The sequence below is a fragment of the Corvus moneduloides genome, chromosome 4, assembly GCF_009650955.1.
Source record: "Corvus moneduloides isolate bCorMon1 chromosome 4, bCorMon1.pri, whole genome shotgun sequence".
Lineage (NCBI taxonomy): Eukaryota > Metazoa > Chordata > Aves > Passeriformes > Corvidae > Corvus > Corvus moneduloides.
Genome location: NC_045479.1, coordinates 66,789,181 through 66,806,937, shown reverse-complemented (window position 1 = coordinate 66,806,937; position 17,757 = coordinate 66,789,181). Strand labels below are relative to the sequence as shown.

The 17,757-nt window shown below is 44.3% G+C and overlaps 1 protein-coding gene across 1 annotated transcript; it reads right to left on the bottom strand.

Moving 5' to 3' along the window:
- Positions 1-4,207: 4,207 nt before the first annotated feature.
- LOC116443467 lies at positions 4,208-7,872 on the bottom strand. The gene has a single exon (XM_032107646.1). The coding sequence runs from the start codon at positions 7,486-7,488 to the stop codon at positions 4,963-4,965; it is 2,526 nt and encodes an 841-aa protein (XP_031963537.1). The 5' UTR covers positions 7,489-7,872; the 3' UTR covers positions 4,208-4,962.
- Positions 7,873-17,757: the final 9,885 nt, after the last annotated feature.

Sequence of the window (17,757 nt, the reverse complement as noted above, 5' to 3'; positions counted from 1 at the left end):
TCCTTTACAGATGAGATCAGAATACTAATATAGATGTATTATTATACTTAAAAAGACCCAAAATCAAAAAGTCTGTTCTGTGGGAAAATCCAGTACTTCAGGAGAAGTTTTATTCTAAATCTGAACAAAGCTCAGAAAGTTTGAAATTTCTTCTGGAAAACAAAATTCCTAAAAGTTTTACCAAAGGTTCTGGCATTGGAGGTTTAGCTGCTACCCTGACTCAGGAAGATCCTCATTTTGCTGAAGGAAGTAAACATTGGTAGCATGAGGAAGAAAGGTTTCCCTGCATCTGGATAAGAAGCCCAGAAGATTAAGACAGACAGAGAGCTCTCCCCCAATTACAGATCTATGACAGACCTGGAAAGTTTTCCATTTATCTGCACAGCAAGATAGTTGCAGAGTATAAGGTCTTGTGAACTCAAGAAATGCCTGAGAAAGTAGTCTTAGGACCAGGAAAATATTCTACTGGTAAATTATCAGGCAAGTGGGATACACTTATGATCAGGTTTTAGGTCATCTATCCTTCTGATCCAAGTACCCTGTGACCAAAGAAAAAATATATAGAGATAGATAGACTTGTATTACATAAGTAAACATTCATAGAAATCAGTATGATCTCCTGGAAAGAAAAAGGCTCTGCAGGAATACAAATGGAAAACTTCTTCTGCAGGTTTTCTTTTTCAGACCTTTTCTCATCTTTTGTTTCCTTGATTCTTCCTAGCTAAGAACAAACCCTTAGAACTGAAGTTATGAATTTTTAATTTTTCTCTCTGCTGATGAAAAGAAATAAAATTTGTTGACTTTAGTATCACATGGAATGTATACAAAAGCAGACAGGACAAAAATAATTCAAAGGCTTCTTACCTGCTCAGGTGCTATTAAGTAGGGCTTTTATGCCCTTTTTAATGCTTTTCATACTGATTTTTACAATGTGTTCATGTAAAGGATGATAAATGTTTTTCTGGATATTTGTACTAATGAGCTGGAGATCTCTACATCTGATAAAGTTCACCTCTCCCTTGTGTGAATAAGTAGTGCCATAAATACTTTTTTTTTTTTTTTTCAATTTATAAAAAATAGAATTTTATATTAATGTGTTTTTAATTCCTGGGGTTTCTTTCATCAGGGACAACTAAGTGTCCAGAGAGGACAATTATCACTACAACTCACTGAATGCTTTATCTATATTGTTTGTGGATTAGGAACCTGAATTAACCATTGACTCTTTCCGATCCAGTCTGCATTCCCTTCTTTTGGAGAAAATGAAACTTTTTTTTTTTTTAAAACTCCTGTACCATCAAAAATATTTTTCAGGTCACTTTAGAGATTTGTCCAATTATTAAAAAGAATATCAAGAAAAGGTAATACATAGAGGCTAAGGAACCAAAGTTAGAAGACAAGAAGAACAGCTTTGGTAGAGATGGTAATAGATCTGTCATTCTTGGCTCTGCTGGGTGATTTCATTACTGAGAAATTAACACCCTCCTAAAGTTTAGCCTGAAAATACATGTAAAAAAGAAAACCTAAATATACTGTGGTCTTACTGTGACTTTTGGCATTATGAATTCTGTTATTGAATTACTTTTCAAAAAAAAAAAAAAATTTTTTTTAGGTCTTCAGAATTTCAGGCCATGTGACTTTCCACTCAGACCAACGGAAAATATATCACTAGCTGGCTCTTTGTTTTTGTTATGCCCCAGTTAAAAATGCCTTTCTCTTCACTGACACAATGCCACGAGCCATGAAATTAGTTTCCTTCCCCAGATTCTTGCTGCAATCCTCAAGAACGTAATTAGATCTTGGTCATGTAAGCTCATAAATGCAAAATTCTGTGTTCAGAATTGTTTTTTAAGAGAAGTCACAAAATATGTCCTTCAGCACATTTAAATTGTCTGGAAAATGGTTAAGAACACCAGTCAAACCTCCGAGTTGTTCGAATGTCTCTATTTGTCCCATTATTACCCTGTTTGTATGATTCTGCTTATAGCCTTGTTAAAATTGATTAAGGCGAAGACTGGTTCCAAAAGCCTCCTGAATCTGACCACTCCAAAATTGCTTGAGAAGAATTAGCAGTCAGGAATAACGCATGTAATTTTTTTGTTGGCATTATGCAAGATGAGTGCAAGATATTTTTGGGGGTGAGTCAGGAAGGGTGGAGTGACAGGATGGGAATAAATAAAAAAGAATGAACCTTTCATGGAGCTTCCCTGTAAGGTTAAAATACAGAATATTTGTCGTACTAGGCTATTAGCGAAGTTCATTGTATATTTTTACTGATCCCTTAAGAAGAGCTTATTACACTCACTCTTTAATAAAGATTCCAGTGATCCCAGTGAAAAAGTTAGTGATGGATAAAAAGATAAAATTGCTCTGCTTTTATGTGAACTTAGTGTTTTGTCACATTGGTTGTTGGAAATGATGGGTCAGATGATACAAGTTATAGATCTGATTCAGATTTTCATAAGCAATTAAACCTGGGATGTGGTGCATCAAAAACTCTTCACTTAAATTCACAAAGGGCTGGATGTGACCTTATCATCAGGAATATTTTCAGTAAAATTCAGCTCAGAACCCTCTTTTCCTTCCAAGTCTGAGTCCTCCCACCCTCTCATCGAGTAAGTGGATTACCAGGTGTGGTAAAATTCTTAAGAGGGGGACCATATTCAGTTTTATTTCAAATTAGTAAGTAGTAATTGTGAACCTGAAAAATAAACTTTTTATACAAATAAGATTCCATGACATTTCATATTTTCATAAAACACCTAAAGACAGCAGCAGGTTGTCCTGATACTTCTGCTTATCCTCCCTGTGGTAGCATCTGTACAGAGAACAACACAGTTTTAAATTCTAACTCAGTTTGTGATTCACTGATGAAGGAAGCAGGAAGAAAGTGACTTGGCTTCACGCTTGGAGCAAATGTGAATTTTCTTCCACTTCAACATTTTTCCCGCTATGTTCACGTGTATTTGTCAGCTTCCTAAGGAGTGCAGTGTCCGTATCAAAGGAGACGAGACTTTCATGTAAAAATTGAGAGACCTTGAACTGCAGTGGCAAGAACAACTCTGGTGTAATACCAGTGCCAGATGGCATGGGTGTGAAAAGCACACTCACATCGATACTAACAGGCTTAGGAGAGACACGGACCAGGGGGAGGTATTCCCAAAGAAGGTGAATTGACAGTGCAAAGGAGAGTTAATACCAACCAGTTGCTCAGTTACTTTATCAGAGCTGCCCCTGTTTTCAAGGCCTGAAAGAACAGCTCAGTGCCAGAAAGACATCCAGATCATTTGGCTATGCTTGCTCTTATGGGGCACTGTTTTCAATTTCCATCCTAGTGGGGTTGTATACTACCGACCAGTTAAAACCAGCACCTGAGCTACACAACAGTGTTTCAATGGCAACACTGGACAGCTGTAGGTTCTGCCCTTCCCCTCTCCCAGCATGCTCCTCAGACACACAGCACACTTGCACTTGCACCAAAACTCACAGCCACACCCACAGTTTAACCACCTGCAATAATTTTGGCCCTGGCCAATCTAGCCCTGGGTGCATTGTGCAGCAAGAAGCCATGGGGGCCGTGCTTCTCCCCGACTCCAAGCATCGCTCCAGAGGCCACACAAGCTGTGCGGTCAGGCTGTAAAGCTCAATGGCACACAGAGATCAAGTCCTACCCACTGAGAGCACATGTCCTTGTGAAAGGGGCTGATGAGCACTGGAGCTGGAGCAAGGGAAAGGGCAGGTCTCTGCAGCTGGGGGCAGAGGAGAGGGGAACAAAGTGGGTGTGTGTGTTTGGGGAGAAGGGAGCAAGGAGGGTGTTCTCCTTCCACAATGGGCTGTGGTGGGAGCAGTGCCTGCCCAGCAGAGGAAGCAAAAGGCAGGGATCTCAGCGAGCACAGTTCCCTCTCAGTGGAACAGCGAGTTCTGCTGTTGGCAGCGATCCTCCTCTGGGAGGTTCCTGCCTGCTCTCCTCACACGGAGCTGCTTGTTCCTGTCCTCTCAGAGGCCTTCAGTCTCTAACGTGGGCCACAGCAGCTTTCTTTCCATGCTCTGAATGAGGAGGGGCAGGTTTTAAGCAGCACTGGGAGGATTAATTAATATTTTAGCTGTTTCAACCATCATGACTTCTGGTTGCGTTCATGAGACAAAATTAATAGCCCTGCTCTACTGAGTTGCAGAACTGCAATACCGAGATGTGACTGCTGGAAACAGTCACCACTTGAGTCACTTTGTCATTTTTTCAGGTAGCTGCAATGGATGGACATTCTCTAAGAACCATTGGATTAAATATAAAGAAGGACACTTTTCAGGCAATTTGAGAAACTTTTCTCCTTTTATTATTTCTTCAAACATATATATGTAGATACTACTGAAGGGCAACTATGAAGGGCTACCAGGGTAGCTCAATTGCCTGAACTAAGGGTAACTGGGAAATAATCTCACACTAACAATCCTAAAGGACGTCTTGACGCGATGATGAAGAAACTAGTTCCTACTATGAAAACTTGGACTACCTATTCTCCTATGGTAAAGTGAGTTAAAACTATTATCTTCACTTCTACAGACTGAGATGAGCTACATCTTTACAAAACCATTAAAAAGTACATACAGGTCACTGAAAAAACTACATTAATTGTCTAACAGGCTTGGTTTTGGTCGTCCAGGTGTGCCAGGCAACCTCTCAGCATCACTGTCTTCCATGAGGATGTGCAGGTGGAGCCAGTTTCTGCCTTACAGACTTTGGGCAATATTGCAACAGCACCATCATGAGTGGAAGGTGAAGGGCAAGGCAACGCAGAGATGTGTGTCTGCACAGTGAATCCGTGTGCCACAGCATCTTCCATCCACGGGAGCAGGAAAGAAGCTTCAGGATTGCCAGTGAAAAAAGCAAGAATTATGCAGTGCTCACGTGGCTGCCATCGGGTGTGAGCCCCCGCCAGCACAGCTCTGTGCAGGGAATTCCTCTCAGTGGGTGGAGAGCAGCATCCAGAGGCAGAATCGCAGCTGACCGTAAGCTCTCATCGCCTCTGCGTGGGCGGCCGGATCTCGGGCCAGGTGCTCAAAGAGGTTGAGCGGCTCGACCGTTCGCATTGCCGGCGGCAAGCTGATCTCTGCAGGAAGGCTCTGGTTGCCCAGGACAAAGTGCTCCAGGCGTTTCAACTGCAGGCAGTGGTGCAGGTATGCCATGATGTCCCACAGCCGCCGCGCAAATTCCCTCCTGCGCCACTGGCACAGCGGTACGGTGGTCAGCACGTGCATGACCACAGTCTTCCAGGTCGAGCTGGAAAAACCTGTGCCCCTCAGGATGCAGGTGAAGAGCTGCAGGCATTTCAGGTGCAAGCTCTCACACGGCACCTGCCTGGCGACGTGCTGGAAGAATTTTGCCTCTGCCACAGCGTACGTCTCAGGCCACGCTGTGCTTGCGATGGAGTCGGCCTCGGTGGGCTGGCTGCTCACAAAGATGCTGGAGCCGCCTTTCTGGGCCTCTGTGGGCTGGCTGACCACAAAGATGTCGGAGTCCCCGTGGCGCACCCCAAACAGCATCTCCACCATCAGGCTCTTCTTGCCTTTGCTCAGCCGGAATTGGCAGGACCGGCTGCAGGGCTGAAACACCAAGTGCCATGAGTATGACTGAGGCAAATGCAGCCACGAGCATCTCACCAGCTGGTAGAACCAGTGGGAGGTTTTCTCCACGTCCAGGTAGGAGCCGGTGCAGAGTGTCTCTAGGAGGCTGGGCTTCTGCTTCCGCCGCAGCTCCTCCTGCGAGTGGTGCAGGAAGCACAACAGCTTCTCGCCCAGCTGCTCCCTCTCGCACGTGCACACCAGCTCCACACGGACGCAGAAGGTCCTTGCTGCCATCTGCCCTGCACTGTTCAGCTCCAGGTGGAAGGCGTGTCCCGGCGGGGGATTCAGTGGGACCAGCACGCGGTACACCACGTCCTGCTCACGGGGACTCCAACCCTCAAAGGCACTGCCCACCCCGATGGCTTCTTGAGGCACCGGGTAGAAACTATTGCTCACGCTGTCAATAAACACACGCGTGAAGTTCTCCATCAGCTCAGCTGCCACTGAGCGACCTCTCTCCACGTCCTCGACAGGACACTGTATGCGATCCACTAAAAGGATCCCTCGCTTATTCCCAATGTCACGGGCGTCTTCTTCCGCTTCAATTCCACCACGGCTGCCTTTGTCCTTGCCAGCACCCCTGCCTTCTTTTTCACTGGCAGCCACATTTCCACTTTCTTCTTCTTTTCCATCTTCATTCTTGCCTTTCACATTCTCATCCCTGTGTTCTTCATCCTTCCCATTCTGATCACTGGTTCTGTGTTCACTGGAATGCCTGTCTTCCTTCACTTTCACATTGTTGCTGTCTCCTTCACTTGCTTTATCAGCACCTTCTTCAGTTGAAGCAACATTGCCGTGCTCCTCTCCATTTCCATCTTCATTCTTTTCTCCCTTCATATCGGCAGCACTGCCTTTCTCATCTTTGTCTCCAACATTGCTTTCTTCATTTCCGACGTCATTCTTTTCTTCCTCAGTTGCAGCAAAACCACAATGGTCTACTGCATTCCCACCATCACTGTTGTCTTCCTGTCCTGTCCAATCACTGCTTCTCTTTTCATTGGCATCACTGCTTTCCTCCACCTTCAGATCCGTGTTTTCTCCCTTTCCATCTCCCTCGTATTGACCTTCTTCTACATCATCATTGTTGCCTGCCTTCGTATTTGCATCATTGTTTTTTTCTTCATTTCCATCTCCTCCTTTCTTTTCGGCATCATGGTCTTGTTCCACCTGCACATCCTTGTTTTCTCCTTCATTTGCTTCAGCGTGGCCTTCTTTATCTTGAGCAACATTGCCAGGTTCTTCTTCATTTCCTTCAGCAGTGTTGCCTCCTGGCACATTCCCATCACTCCGTCCTTCATCTTTCTTTAAGTCGCAGGCATCTTCATTCTTCACATTTTGGTCTTCCTTCACCTTCACATCTTCATTTCCTTCACTGGCATCATCTTCCTCTCCTTCATTTGCAGCCACAGGACTGCCTTCTCCTTCATTTTCATTACCGCTGTCATCTGCCTCCACAGTCATATTATTGTTTTCTCCATCTTCCTTTGAATCAATAGTGTCTTCTTGCTGTTCTTTTCCTCTCTCATCTCCTAGGGTCTTGCAGGAGCTCTGGTCCTTGCCGCTGCTGTTGGCTTCACGGCTCCTTTTCCTGCAGCTAAACCACAGGCCCAAGAGGAGCAGGAGTCCAGCAAGAGCCCAGAATGGCCACTGCTGCAGGGCACCAAAGAGCAGGGCTCCCCAGCCCTCGTCCTGCTGCTCCGGGGGCCCTTGCTCCAGCTCCTGCAGCAGCCGAGCCATCTCGCGGTCGAGCAGCTCCTCACACTCCTGCATTCGCCGGTGCGTGGCCTCATCCAGCCCATCCCCAGCTGGCTGGGGGTACTGCATCAGGCTTTGCACGAGCACGAAGAGCAATGACAATAAAGCCATGGTCTGCAAGAGGACACACAGAAGGGGTTCAGTAGGGGCGGAATGGAGGCAGCCAGTGCAGGGCAGGAGCCACGGGGATGTGGCAGCAGGAAGGAGAGGGCCCCCGGCAGCTGGCAGGAGGCAAGGCCTGCACCGCTGCCCCAGCAAGCACCGAGCCTGAGCAAGGCGCTCCCGCCAGGGGCTGGGCCCTGGATGCAGGGACAGAACACACGCCCCGGCTGCCAGCGCTTCTGCCCCAGCCCTCCCCCAGCCCTGCCTCCCCACCGCCTGTGTGCACTCACCGCTTGCCCAGGCTCTACTGGGGGCAGCGTCAACCAATGGGGCCTTTTATAGCTGCCCCCATTGTGACACGGCCCCTGTGCTGTCACGGGCCCCAGAGCGCATCACAGGCCAGCCCCACCCGCCATCCCCAGCCCGGGAACTCATCATGGCTCTGGGCACCCAGAGCCTCAAGAGACACAAAGTGCAGACCCATCAGTCGTGAACCCTAGAGCTTCCCTGTACAAAGCAGGCACAAGCGCCCTCCCACACAACCCTTGTCAAATATAAATATGGGCGACAGGACCCCAATACGATCTCTATATAGGTGTAGGCTTTTACTGATGATTGCAGGCAGATGTTATTCACTATTAACAATAATATTTATTACTTTGGCCACAGCCTGTCGTACAGGCTAATTTTTAGCTACAGGTTTAGTGAGAAAGAAGGAATTAGAGGCTGCTTGAATGATGCACAGAAAGTTGAAACATCATCCAATGTTAAGGCCTACCCTTCTTTTACACCAGCAGTGTCCTGCCTCACACATCTTTTGTGAGATAAAGATGTCAGGGTTTCTCTCCTGAATTTAGGAGCACTTTCAAAGATGTGTTTATTGACTGACAAAAGATCACATACAACCAACTGATGGTTTGCGCAGTAGCACAAAAAACCGTCCAAACTACTTCTTACGCTAGATGTGGCTGATCAATAGCTCGGCTGAAAAATGGACAAGCCACTGTAACAAGAAATACGAGTTTGGAAAAGGAAAAAGAAAAGTCCTCAAAACGCAGAACTCCTGAAGCTTAGCTCGCTCCACTCCAATGTGCTCTCCCTCAATGCCACATAAAGATGTGCTCCTCCTGACACTTGCAGCAACTGGCTTCTCTCTTGCCGTTCCGAGAGGAACTCTATTTTGTATAGGGATGTAGACGTGTCTGCATTTAGAAGCCATCCTCAATACAAACCTCCTCCCTTGCTTTTTTCTGACTTGAGATCCTTGCTACTGGATATGATGGTGCTGTTTACTGGGAAGGGTTTCTCTGATGCTGATCACAGCACAGCACAGCAGGAGCTTTTTGCTCCCTTGGGCTACTCAAATTCCTCTTGGGTGATCTCTGAAATACTCTTTATCAGCTGAGGGCTGACAGAGCACAGAATGTCTGAGTGATCGCCCTTCCCTTGTCCAGCCATGACACAAGAGCTGGGTGCACTCAGAAAACACAGTTTTCTGAACCATCCTATATAATAACAACAATCAGTTCCTTATAAATTCTGCCATCTAGATGAGGTCGCCATTGAACAGCTCCATGTCCCAAGTGGTACCCAGCAGGGAGGGAAGCAGAGGAAGACAGGATCACAGCAGTCACTGATCAGTCATTCACAGGCAGCACCACAAAGAAAGAGGGGAGAGTCAGGAATTGCACAGGCTACTCTGTTTCAGCAGCCTATGTCACCCTGCTCCTTTTAAATGTCTTCTGATGACAAGCTTCTTGTCCAATCACAGTGCTCACCTCTGGGACATGAGTAACTAAGAGGCAGAACGGGAGGAAAAATTTCTTCTGACCTCCAGTCACCTGACTGTCAAGCAAACAGAGAAAACTTCCAGTCTGTTCTGAGGGAGGTGTTTTATAAACTCACCTGTAGCTAAAGCTATTCAGAAAGCCCACACTACCAGACGCAGAGTGGTAAAGAGCCTATTAATTTGCTGACCCTGGAGAAAAGGCAGCTTTAAACAAACTCTGCTACTCCCACTCTCTCTCCTTAGAACTTCAGGTTGAGATGCCTAGGACCAACTAAAGAAAAAAGCCATTTCATTCATGCCCTGGTCAAGCATTTCCCAAGCTCTTGTCCCTCCCAATCTACCAGCCAGTCAAACACAGAAAAAGCAAGAGACCCGTGGTAGGCTTCCAGTGGAAATACTGGCAAAATCTTCTTGGACTGCATTATTTGAAGGACCTGAGGTCAGCTCACTGACTGTGAATGACTTTTACTGCTCCACTTAGCCTACCAGCTCAGCTCAGCTCAGCTCAGCTCAGCTCAGCTCAGCAGCCTCCCAGCTACCTTTAGCTGCATAAGCACATGACCTGCAATCAGAAAGGTGTGAATCTTCCTTAGGAAGGAAACAGACACGGGGAATGAAGAGTGGAGATTAGTCCACACTCTGAGGAACAGGCAACACCAACCAAACACTCTGGCAATAGCTTGTGTCTAGAAGCTCTCTACCTTCCAATCCACCTCAAGGCTTTGGGACTTGTGCTGACTTGCACAAAGGAACCCACTCCACCCTGCAGCAGTGGGCTCCTTCTTTCCAGCCTGGATGGAGGCATGTCCTGTATTTTGCAAGCATGTCCAGGTGTTCAGAATGGAACATGCTGATGATGATTAGCACCTTAAGGCACACAGCTCTTCCCTTCTCAAAGTATGCTTTGTGAAGTTATAGGCAGTGCTATCTCCACCTTTCCAAACAAATTACCCTCCTTCTATTGCACTTGCCTTCAAAATACTGCCACTTCTTCATTTCAGACTATGCTTCTTCCCTCAGAAGGATGCACAAAAGGTTAGAGTAGTTGCAAGCACCTGCACCTGCAATTTTCATGACCAGTGTGGCATCTTCAGAAAGGTTTCTGACAACAGGCCATTGTCTGGACATGAACACGACACATTGAGGCAAGATAAATTATTTCAGTACATCTTATAGCCCAGATCTCTGTGGCCAGAGACACAGCCCTTGAGATAAAATGAAAAAAAAAATTCAGAAAATGTATTTTTACCAAATGAAAATTAAATCTATTGTGGGCTCTCATTCCATTTAAGAGTGTTGTATATACCTGAAAAACAGGTTTGTAAAGGAAAGGCTTCCAGACACCACTTCATAAGAATGATAACAGGCACCACTATGTTGAGGGCACAGATAACAGTCCAATTAAGGATGGTTTTTTTCATTGTAGTCACATGCAATTTAAACCAGCTCCTTACTTTCTCATGTCAGATTCATTGTGAATTTTTCCTTTTAGGAAAATGTAAATTATTGGTTTATATTTATGTTTCTCATGAATCTGCAGTTACTTTGTAGCCATTGTTACTCTCAAATTAGATTCCTCAACCGTAGAAAAGATAAAGGACAGGATGGTCTTGGCTGAAGAGAGTGATGTTAAAAATCAAAAAGCATGGATTTTTTTTTTTTCTATCCACATCTATTACTTTTTGGCAAACTCATTCAATTGTGTTTTGACTCGTACCTATGTATTTTATTGGTCAGCATATTAATATTTTTTTTCTTTGGTTCTGCCAAGAAACCCACTCATTCTAATTCTTAATGACAGCACCTTTCATCTTCATTTATCTCTTGTAACTTATGTGCCGAAAACAAATGGTCAGTTAAAAATCTTACCTTACCATTCTCTTTTTCCCCCCTGTCTCTCTTCCTCAGCACAACTGAAACAGTTTATTAATTCAGTAGTCCTGGAAACAAAGATAAAAATTGTCTTAACAATTCTGATAGCCATCAGTTGTTCAGCAGACATTACAAGACTGTCTTATCTCCTAATTACTCAGGAAAGCACAAGTTGCACTTTCAGGGCTTTCCTGAAATGCAGTGAATTTCTATTCTATTTTAGTGGTAAATCCATCTTTTGATTCTAGAGAAGCAAGAAGATGGTAGAAAAGTCTTCCATGGAAACCACTATGCAGCTTCCTGACCAACACTTTTTGAAGTCTCTGATCCTGAAATCTGATTTCATTAAGGGTAAATACAAGCAGCTAAGAGCTGCAATGAAGCCAGTGAAGGTCTCCTTGAGTCTGTACATCGTGATAGATGATGGTAATGGGAGAGCTAAAATAAAGCGCTTGGAAATCCACAATATAAAATCAGCATATGAAAGGAAAAGACCTGGAAGATTTAAGAGTCTGTAGGAGGAAAACTTCATGGCAAGTTTGTTTCATCACTCTCAAAACCTATAGTAAAATTTTAAAAATTGTTCTCATAAGGTGATAGGAAGGTGAAGGTTTAAATGTGTGAAGAGAAAGGAAGGAGGTGTTAGGGATGGTATGCGTTTGCTGTATTGAGTGATTTGGCTCCTAAGAAGCTGTGTTGAGTGATGAGAAAGGGAGAAGGAAAAATGGGGAATTCTATTCTAGCCAATAAAACATTAAGAAGAAGCATTACATGAACAGCTCATTCTCTTGTAGCTTGATTCCTCCCTGCTGAATGTAAGGGCAATAAATACTTCAGGGTTTTCAGGAGAGAATGCACTGAAAATTTTTGTTCCAGGAGCTGTTCCATTCTTTTATCAGTGATGTTGTGTGTTGCATGTAAACAGTTGCCAGGAAAGGTAAAGTGATAAGAAAAGGTTTAATTTACTGATGAAATAATTTCATGGTTAAAGCTTAAAGAAATTCTGGTCTGAGACATTATTTTGAACCAACGCCAGCATGTTTCCTTCTTCGTAGTCTGAGAAGAGCCACCTTGTTCCTGTGCTCACATATTTTCAGCTTTTGGGATAGAAACCTGCTCTAAAAGGATCTAAACCAGCCTCTACTAAACCTGAATATGGTGGGCTTTTGTTCTGCTATTTCTGAACAGCATTCAGAAATTAGTACTTAAGTGTTTTCTTATGAGGAACAGTTCTTCTCTGAAAGGAGATCTAGAGAACTTCTGGGCCATACTGGAGATGGGAATGAAACAAGGCTGAAGTACAATAGGGAAAAAGAAGGTATTTGCTGTATTCTTTATGCTTAGATGTTTCTGAACAAATATCTGTGCATCCAGAAGAAGTCAAATCAACCATTTGGTCTTGCATTCTTTTCTTCCTTCTTACTTGGATAAAATGTACAACAGTGAGCATGAGGGAGGCCAGGAAGTGGCAGGTGTAATAGTGAGTTGCTGTCATGCTTCCTATCCCTTGCAAAAGTGTGGCATAATGGTATGCAAAGGCCTCTGTTGAGTTGAGATCTTCAACATGGCTATCTTGCCCTTATGACACTCAAAGTTATGAAGGATGGGTTTCCACACAGTCACAGTGACTCTTCCTGCAGAGAAGCGTGGTTAAGCCAGCCTGAACATTTTTCTCAGCATTTACACCCATGAAACACAATGAAAATAGAGCAGATGCAGCCTTTATCTGTCTTTATGAGATTTGACCTATGATTCATAAGAGGCGATCCTCACTTTCCAGTCTGCACCTCTTCCTGAAGGCTTCCTGCTCAGATTTGATTGATCACTGAATGCGTTTTTTGATTTTATTTTCCCTCTCCCCTCTCCCTCCTCATGTCTGAAATGAAGTATTGAGGGGGAACAAATGGACTGTAAAAGAAGCACAAAAACAGAGATTTGCTGAAGGACTACAGCAAACTCAAGGAGCCTCAGGTAAGAATGGAGTAATTGGACAACAAAATATTTATGATTTCAGGACATGATGTGACAAGCATTCATATGACCTTCAATTATACATGTTCAAATACTTCTCTGTCTTTGACCACCATTCTTCTGGGACCTCTCTCTGTACCATTTAGCTCACAGAGAAAGATGCTTTGTTCCTTTAGGCATACAGGGGTTTGTCAGAGATCCTTCAGCCTCTGTTCAGGAGGAGGGGAGGACACATGTTTGCAGCCTTTCCTGGTAGCATGGCAGGTCTGTGACTGCCCTCATAGCTGCTCAGTTTCCTGAGTCTCTCAGTTTCCTGCTCAGTCTTCCTCTCATGTGGTTTTTATACCTCTGTGTCCAGTCCAACTTTCCTCAGCTCACCAATCGTCCTGAACACATGCCCCCTTGGCTCCTTGACTTCCACAGCATTCCAGGAGATAGCCTTTGGTTTTAGAGTTGCTCAAGATGAATATTTATCTTCTTGCAAAAGTTTTAGGCTACCATAGCACTTCTCCGAAAATATGGACAAGTGAGGGGATTGGGAATAAGATCTAAAGAATACATGATCAGTGTGGTACCTGAGATCTTTCCTGTATGTTGTGTATTTCTTAACCAGGAGACATAGAACCTTAGTATGGTGGTTTGGGTCAAAATATCTATTACTCACTTATTTTGCTTCTGTGAGGTAAGAATTAGGAGAAAGCAAAGCAGGCACAAAACTTAAAAGAATATAAAGAAGTTTATTAACAGACCAAAAAGAAAGAAAAAAAAATCAGACTAAACCTTCCTCCCCCCCACCTTTCTCCCTTCTCCCACTGACAATGTAAAAAGACAACCCTTGAAATTTTCAATCAGTTTACCACCTCTATAATAATCTTTTTCAGTTCACTTAGGGAGAGGAGTCTCTCTTGCTCATGCTATGGAGACATCTCCACAAGAAGTTCTCTCATGGCATCAGTATCACAGCGAGAAAGCCGCCCGGGTAGGTTCTCTGCTCACATGTGAAAGTCCCTGCCCTCATCTTACAGCCTTCCCCACAACTGCTTTTGAGGGTCCAATCTTGAGCTACGGGGGTACCATTTTAAGGTTGAGCTGTTCAGAAACAAAGGTTCTCTTCACTCATCCGTGGGAGCATTTCATCTCTAGGAATAGAGGCCCTCCTCCTCCCCTGAGAGCAAGAGTCCCCATCATTTTACAGCTGCTGTCATTTGCTTATTTCAGCACAAGTACTTCTGCTCACAATTACAGTTTGAACGCTCCAACCCCCCATGCTTTCAGGACTCTGATATATCATAGTCCATCACCATAGCTTTACAACAGAATTTCAACTTCTAAGCTTGAAGCATCTCCTCTTTCTCCTCCCTCAGGGTTTCAGCTCTTCCTTCTTCACTGACTTTGGTGTCTTCATGGTGTTGACTCGGAAGACGATTGATGTCTGCAGGCTTCATCTGTTCTGGAGGAAACTTACAGCACTAAAAGAGTTAATCTCACCCGGGCCTTGCAGCTGGAGTTCACTTATCGCTGTTGGTCACACGATCTTTGCTGGGCAGTGGGGCAGCGGTCTCAGACGAGCCCCGGCCGCACTAAGGGCTGCCTGCACGGAGCAGGGCTGTGGAGGGCCGCGGATGGAACAGGGCAGCGCCACGGTTGACCCGGCCAGGCTGAGCAGGGCCCGGCTCGGCCACGCAGGGCCACCTGCAGGTGCCCCCAACGCTACCTGTCTGAAAGCCGGAAGGCAAGAGAGCTTTCCCAGGCTCCGTTCGTTGTGGATCACAGAGGCGTGTCAGGCTTCTTAAGTGGCTTAAAAAGTTGCCAATATTCAAACTAGCCAGTTGATAGGTTCTGTCAGGTCATAGAGGTAGCTGTAAGCACCTCCTTGCAAGAGAACCACTTCCGTGGCTGATGGAGACCTCTCACAAAAAACCCAAACTGTACTGAACTATGACACTCTTCCTCTTTCTGAACCCTCTGTTTAGGCTGAAGGAAATCTCTCTGCAACACAGGATTGCACACAGTGTGAGAGTCTCAAACCTCTGTGACAAATGAAGATGCAGGGGATGGGAATTCCTTTCTAATCACAAAGTGAAATCCACAGCTGCTTTTAAAAAAGCATTCTTTGAGCTAGGCTGATTAATGCTGCTCTATTGTTCAGAAATGTCTGAGAAGCAGACTGTATCTAGAATATTTTAAAGTGTGTTACTCTTTCAAACTGTATGGAGTATCCAAAATGTGTTTTGTATATGTGTAATTACATATAACACCAAATATGAGATGCATCATATGAGTGTCTCTACACTGGGTGAGTCACATAGGACATTAATTTTCTTAATGTTTCTTTTTTTCTGAAGGAGATTTTATTTTACATACCTTTATAGAGCCTGTAAGTATTAGGTATAATATTTTTTTTTTAATTATATTTACAGACATCTCCTGACATACATACATCATGTCACATAAATCAAATTTGAATACACATCTTAAGACAAGTTTTGTCCAGATGTAGCTAATGTGGCGTAATTATGACAACTCCTCCGTGTCTTCAGGAAGGAAAAACCTCCACCATTTATTCAAAACTATAGAATTTAATTCCTTTTTCTGAGCACCACATGCCATTAGTAAACTTAAAATATCCACTGGAAGTGCCTACCTCTGGGCTATATTGCTGTGTCCCTGTGTTGTCCCTGAACATTGAAAGTGAGCTGGAGTCCTTTTAAGGTTTATACAGAGTACAGCTGTCAAGACTTTAAATCAATGAAATTTGCAGCCGCTTGAGCAAGCTGCATCCCTTCTTTCAGTGGAAGAGAAAAGAAAGCTGAATGTTGTCTTGATTAGAAGAACGTGAATAGGGAAGATCTGTGGGAAGTCAATAGTAGCTGTTGTCTCCTTTCCTGTGACTGAAGTACCTTGAAAAGAGGTTTATTTGTATCAGATACAACACAGAGCGTTACAGTCCTGCAGCAAAACAGAAGACACCCTGGGAACAACACTTACTTCTGCACCAACACCATGTATTGTTTCAACCTTTGGCACAGAGAGGCTCCTCTCCCATCCGGGAAGGTGGAAAAAGCACAACCTAGAATTTTTTGTGCACACAGAAAGCAAGAAGGTCTCTTCTTCCTTTGGGTATCTTTCCAAAAGTCTTCTGTTGCATCACCTTTTCCCATTGCAGAATCCCCATAGTGGGGTTGAGTGCAGTATGGAATTCACTCTGCCTCACATGCCAGCCATTGTACTTGCTTTTTTTTTTTTTTAAACTTATTTTTTTCATACTCATCTTTCTGTGGCTTTGACTCTGACATAAATATTTATAGGCTTTTGGATTTCTTTTTGCTGTAAGTGATTGTTTTTAATCAGTATAAGCTCGTGGGAAGTCATCGGTCCAGAAACCAAAATGTACTTTTTCCCTATGTATGATAGCAAAAGAGGAACATAGGAGTCTGTTCCCACTTCTCAACTAGGAGTCATTTCCTTTGCTCTCTGTACTAATGCTTCTCAGACCAAGGCCAAGAAAGCTGTTTAGATTTTATATCTGCACTGTTGACCCCCATAAGATAAGTGAATATGGACAGAGAACTATGTTTTATCCTAGTGAACAGGGAATAAAGAAGAAACTAGTGACTATTATCAGAGTAGCTACACTTTAAAATCACTGAATCATTGAATGCTTGGGGTTGAAAGGGACATTACAGATCACCTAGTTTCAATCCCTCTGCCACAGATAGGGACACTTTCCACTAGATCAGGTTGCGCAAAACCCCATCCAACCTGGTCTTGAGCACTTCAGGGATGACGTATCCACAGCTTCTCTGGCAACATGTGCCAGTGCCTAACCACCCTTACAGAAAATAATTTCTTCCTTATATCTATCTGAATCTACTCTCTTAAGAGTTTAAAGCCATTCCCCCTTTTCCTATCTCTACATGTACTTGGAAAAAGCCCCTCTCCAGTTTTCTCGTAGACCCCTTTTAGTCTCTGGAAGGGCACTATAAGATTGCTTTGAAGCCTTCTTTTCTCCAGGGTGAACAATCCCCTAACCCTTTCCTCATAGGAAAGGTGTTCCCACAAATCATCTTTGTGGCCTCTGGACTCCAACATACATTTTGTCCTTCCTGTGCAGAACCCCATCACTTTCATGATGCTGGTTCACTGCTGAGCAGGAGCAGTAGCCTCTATATGCCATCCATGATCTTTTAAACCAAAAAGGTTTAAAAAAAAAAAAAAAAAAACAGGTCCCAGGTGCCACCTCCATGCTCCATACCCTTACTGTGGTTTAGACAGTGCTGCCCCAGGCATGGCTGCCCCATCGTCGATCTGCTGGTAGCAGCATTTTGTTACTGCTTTGTTCACAGTACCAACCACAGAAATTTACAGATGGGGTATAAATACTGGATCCCCATTTTCACCCCAGAGTATTCTAGTGGAAGGTGGGAGGAGGGTATATTGTGGACAGCCACTGCTCGGGGGAAAGAGGTGATAGTATGGGAATGGAAAACCAGAGGTCATGCACGTGCTGCTGAGAGTTTGTCCCAGGGCCAGTACTCCGGGCTTTTCTGAAAGGGTCTCATGGACAGTACTAGCACAGAAAATTAAACCTGGGATCCTTTCCCTAAAACTTTTCATCCCTCAGATACATCCTCTTCCAACACATT

Coding starts and splice junctions, on each gene's coding strand:
- LOC116443467 (XM_032107646.1), bottom strand. CDS start 7,488: ATGGCTTTATTGTCATTGCTCTTCGTGCTCGTGCAAAGCCTGATGCAG.